At 37.2% G+C, this 5,605-nt stretch overlaps 1 protein-coding gene across 1 annotated transcript; it reads left to right on the top strand.

Moving 5' to 3' along the window:
- The first annotated feature begins 1,706 nt into the window (after positions 1-1,706).
- On the top strand, positions 1,707-2,357 carry LOC131875134 (uncharacterized). The gene has a single exon (XM_059219162.1). The coding sequence runs from the start codon at positions 1,707-1,709 to the stop codon at positions 2,355-2,357; it is 651 nt and encodes a 216-aa protein (XP_059075145.1).
- Positions 2,358-5,605: the final 3,248 nt, after the last annotated feature.

Genomic DNA, 5,605 nt, shown 5'->3' on the forward strand with positions numbered 1-5,605 from the left:
AGAATTGTCTATCAACCCCCAAATTCTCAGTTTTGGTTAACGGTTCATCTCATGGTTTCTTCCCTTCAACAAAAGGCATTCGCCAAGGGGACCCTATGTCACCATTTATGTTTATAATTATGGCTAAAGCTTTAGGTCGGGTGATTAAATCTCTTCATCGTGATGGTCACTGGTTGGGTGTCAATATGGCTATAGGAGTTGAACATTCAACCCACTTGCAATTTGTTGATGATACTATTCTTTTTGGAGCCTCTAGCAGAAGAGAAGCAAGGATAATAAATGCATGCCTGAATGATTGCTACAAGGCTTCGGGGCAAAAAATCAATTGGAACAAGTCAGAAGTTTTCTTTATCAACACGATACTGAATATGCAAGTTGTCCTATCAAGAATCCTTAATTTAAGAGTGGAAAACTTTCCAGGTAAATTCCTTGGGACTCCTCTTTTTAGTGGCCGCAATAAGATTTTCTATTGGACACATCTTATTGAGAAATGTAAAGATAGGCTTGAAAATTAGAAAGGGAAGTGGTAATCATTTGTCGGCAAGCTTACTATGATAAAATCAGTTCTCTCTGCCTTACCGGTTTTCTCCATGGCATGCATGAAGCTATCGGTTTCCATAGAAGATGAGTTAATCACCATAATGAGAAATTTCCTTTGGAATGAATCAAATGATAAAGGTAAGTTTCCACTTATTGCTTGGGGAAAAATAAGCGAACCAAAAAATGTTGGAGGTGTTGGCATTCGACAGATTTCTATTATTAATTTGATTATGGGTGCAAAATTGGTGTGGGAAATTCGTAGAGGCGGTAATTAGAGATGGACAAGAATCCTTAAACACAAATATCTGGACTCACTTGAGCCTAAAAGGATTCTCATGGTTACCAAGCCTCCTAGGGGCTCGGCCATTTGGAATTTTATTCTAGAGTGTAGAGAGATCATTAGCGATCGGGTCACTTGGGATGTCATAAATGGGAGGAATGCATCCTTCTAGCTGGATTCTTGGAGTGGCAATTAAGCCTTGTGTCATAACCCCGTTCTTCAACCTATAATGAGAGAAACTTGTCGGCTTTGGAATCACAAGGTATGTGATTATGGTCATTCAATCAAGGAGAATGGTATGGACAAATGGGTATGGAACTCTCTGGACCCATTGGTTTTAGCCCAAAATCAGAAAGACCTTCTTACCGATATTCTAAAGAATCAAATTATTCATCCATCCCCGGACGAGGACATCATTAGATGGTGTGGCTCTTCTGATGGTAAGTATAAGGTATGTTTTGGCTATAAATTGAAAGAAGCTACAATAGATAAGAAGGATTGGCCGATTAAGCTGTTCTGGCACAAACATCTTATTCCTAAAGCAGGTTCATTTGCTTGGATGGCTTTTTAGAGGAAAGTATTAACCAATGAAAGACTCCTTAAATTAGGTATTAATGGGCCTAGTAGATGTGTATTATGTTGGAATCAAGAGGAAACAATTGATCACCTTTTGCTACACTACAATTTCTCCAGCAACTGTTGGTGGCATTTTATGGGTAAGTTAAATCTGGTATGCCCTTTTCTGAAAGGTTTAGATGATTGGTTTCTACTATGGCCTACATCAAAATGCAAGGCATTATTTGGGGACGGATTTGTTATCCTTCCCTCATTGATGATTTGGGAAATTTGGAAAGAAAGGAATCGAATAATTTTCCAGGATAAAGAGATGGGCCAGTTAGCCCTCTATGGGAAAATTGAGAACCACCTGGTTGAGCTCCTGAACGAAGTGGCTAAGTCCAAATCGCTGAAAAATAATCTATACACTAAATGGGATTGGAATTTAAAGCTTGCATTCCCAAATTTGACCATCCCCTCGCTTTTCGGTAATGGTAATCCTAAGATACCGGTTAATCCAAGATTGAATATTAAGTGGGAAGCCCTAGAACCAGGGTGGCATAATATTAACTTCGATGGTGCCTCTACAGGGAATCCAGGGCATAGTGGTATTGGATGTTGTATTAGAGATTCTGAAGGCTTCTGCATTAAGGAAATTTCTGAAGACATCGATCTGGCCACTAACAATGAGGCTGAATTTCGGGTTGCATTAAGAGGTTTGCAATTGGGGGCTGAGTTGGGGGATAAAAGAATCCATTTGGAGGGTGATTCATTAAATTTTATCGATGTTGTTCATAATAACCATACCCCCAATTGGCATCTCAACCTATGCCTTCGACCTATGGTGGGTTTTCTTGAGACCTTTGAAGATTTTTGGATCAGCCATATCTATAAAGAAGGCAATGTGGATGCAGATAGACTATCTAAGATGGCAATTGCAGACGGTGGTCTTGATCTGGGCATTTGGCTCAGGCATAGGTGAATCTTGATAATAGAAATTATTATGGTTTAATGTTGCATTTACTTTGGCAAAGGAATGAACCGCTTTGTTTCCCCAAAGTTTGGTCTCTACTGGTCGGGAGTACAAACCGAGGATGTACCCTTACAGGGTACGGGTCTCCCTTTGATGGTGGTTTTTTTGAATCCTACTGGTAGGGGTATCAGTCTCGGCTACCCAGTCTTTACCGGTTGGCGTTGTCATTGTTTAAGTAGGCCTCTTGCACCTTTCCCCCCAACCGGTAATTTGTACGCTCCGGTTTAGGATCTCTTCGAAGTTACTCCAGTGCCTTTGTTGATGCTACCAGAACGATTGTCTAGCAATTCTCTCTCTAAACACCCTGTTCGGATGGAGGCACATCTACATTTTGATTATGGTGATTATTATGGCTGAAGTGTTACATTCGATCTTGTTCTAAGAAGGGTTTTTTGTGCCCCCGATGGCATTGGCCCCTACCGGTTGGTATTTCTTACCGGGAGATGTTTTCTTACCGGCCTCTTGACTATCCCCAATCGGTATTCTTTATGGTTTCAGTAATATGATCCCACTAGGGTCATTAACTCAAGCTCCGGTTTAGATGTTGTCTGAAGATATCTAATTTGCATCATTACTTTTAGATACGGTAAATCCGGACGACGGATGACATCAAAGAGGCAATCAATTGCGATTAAGGTGGCATGCTTAAGATGTACCTTGTTTGTGCGAAGTAATTTGGCTCGCTTAGCTAAGCCCTTGAGCTCCTCAACCTTTATGAGCTGGCGAGATAAATAATGGATGACCTACTTATTTTTAACATATCAAACTCTTCCCATTTCTTGCTCTGTTGCTTACAATGGAAACACCAATTTTGTTGGAGGCAACCTGCCGTCAGATGGCATTCCTAGGCAAAATCTCTATTAAGCGCCTACAATCAGTTCTCTCCTCGAGTCACCCTTTGATTCTGCACTGTGTTAAAAGAATTTTGGGGGAGGAATTCCTTAATGCATACCATAGATACAGAGCTAATGCAGACATCTCGGCTTTCTTCCTAGCCATGCTGCTCTATATGGGGAATAGCAAGCAAAGGGCGAAGCTTCTCACCCAAATGGTGTTTGAGCATCGATTTCTTGGGGAAATTGATGCAGTATTGGATAATGTTGATGGCAATCTTAGATTTCCCTTTCCCTAAAATTATTATATGAGTTTGGGAAATGGTGCGGAGGTGCGAAAAATGGTGATCATAAGCTCTTTTGACTTCAATGCCTTGGAAGCCTCCTGGCCTATTATTACCAGAAATATTGAGTTCCTCTACAAGATTGCTAGTATACTACCCGGCTTCATGGCTACCTGGAGAAGCACCTATATCTAGGAGGAAGGGCTTTCGGGTAGAGAATACCTTGGTATTACGGCCAATGGTGACATAGTTGAAGGAAACTCTTGGGGGCTTGGCAGTGGAGAAGAGTGGATTCCAAATGATGATCATCACCCCTGGGAGAAAGGGGAATCATTGGCCCATGCAACTTGCGGGAACGATTGCCTGGTAATTTTGGATGCAGTTGTTGCTCCTGCTCTCTGTACCGAGGACCCAGACTCAAATACAGAAGAATCTCGATTTCCTTGTTCAATTTCATACTATGTTTAGGCCTTTGGTTCAACCAACATTTTTCTCCTCTAGTTGTTTTCTCCTAGCTTTTTAGCATCTCGGCGAGCATGGATGGATTTTTTGTATTTACTGTTGGAGCAATGGTAGGGGGTTTTCTTACTGGTTCTTTCCCCCTACTGCTCTTTCTGAACCAGTTATGTATTTTTCAAGTTTTGATTAATACAAGGGTGCTGCCCCTCTGCAATTATTAATCTATTAAATAAAAAGTAATAATAAAATATATACTTTTTCAATTATATATAATTTGAAAAAATTAAACAATATCCTATCTCATTTCATTTCTATCATCATTTACAATAAAAAAATTCAATCTTAAATCACTTAAATAATTTAAATTATAATTAATCACAATCTTTTAATTAGTTTATCCAATCAATTTACAAAATTTAAAATTTAACAATTTTTCTATAGTTTACAATCAAATTTCTTATTAAAAGTAATTTATCTCTTTTTTCATTGTTAGAATACCTAAAACTCAATTTTTTTTTTAAAAAATACACATTTATTCATTCCAATTTAATATTGTGGAGCAAAAAAAGGTTTTATCTTAAATTTGTTTCATCTTTATTGTTCATTACTTTTGATAATATTATCTCCTTTTCTCTCCCCTTATGAGCATCTCTCCTCTTCTATCAATATTATTGGCGGCAACTTGACACTTGCGTCCCTTGTTCACTTTGTATTTCTATCATTTACTTATTCTTTTGCAAGTGTTTCCTTTTCTTTTGTTTTTATATTTATATTTTCTTTTATTAAATTTATTATGTCCTATTTAATTATTTTATTATTAGATTAATTTTCCTTTGGTGTTTTTTCATATCCTTAGCATTATTATTTTCTCATTTTAACTTATTCTTTGGCATTTATTTTATTGTATTTTCTATTTTCTTAATCGGTCTCTCTTTATTTATCACTCTTTTGATTTTGACATTAATTTTATATTTTTTGGTCTCTCTTTCCAAGTGCTTTTTCCCATCTTCTCCCCTTCAAATACGACCTTGAGCTAGTTTAAGTATGCAATTACATTTATACATCTCCTGGCTCTCTTTACATCCCGATGAAGGAACATGGAGTGTAGTCTAAAACACTGATGCTAAAAAAATAGCATGCATTACAATCCAGAAACAAAGGCAATAATTAAATATCTTTTTTTTTTTCGCAAAATCTGCAGTCTTGGGATTTTGGTTGGGATTGCTTTGGGGTTTGGCTTGGGCATGTCAAACCTAGAAAGTTAATAGCAAAAATATGTTTACAAGTGTTCCTTGGTTTTCCAAACTTTTCCCTTGTGGTTGATAACTTTATTTTTATCCAAATTTGAGGAATTGGAAAGTGTTTATTAGGGAGATTCTCAAATTTTCACCAATATAAGATATGACTTAATTTGAATTTAATATTTTTTTATTTTTTTTCATGCATTATGACTAAAGTCCTGATTGATAGGCTAATTGAAAAACATCCAACTTTCAAAAAGTTTCATATATTTTGAATCCAAAAGATGTGGCACATTCTATGCTTCCTATACTATAGGATTAAAAAAATCAAAATTCATAGTTTTGACCAAGTTATGGTGTTCATACATACGAGTTTTTAT

Source organism: Cryptomeria japonica, chromosome 4, assembly GCF_030272615.1.
Source record: "Cryptomeria japonica chromosome 4, Sugi_1.0, whole genome shotgun sequence".
Lineage (NCBI taxonomy): Eukaryota > Viridiplantae > Streptophyta > Pinopsida > Cupressales > Cupressaceae > Cryptomeria > Cryptomeria japonica.

What these genes read in the sequence shown, in the direction of transcription:
- LOC131875134 (XM_059219162.1), top strand. Translation starts at nt 1,707, where the DNA reads ATGGGCCAGTTAGCCCTCTATGGGAAAATTGAGAACCACCTGGTTGAG.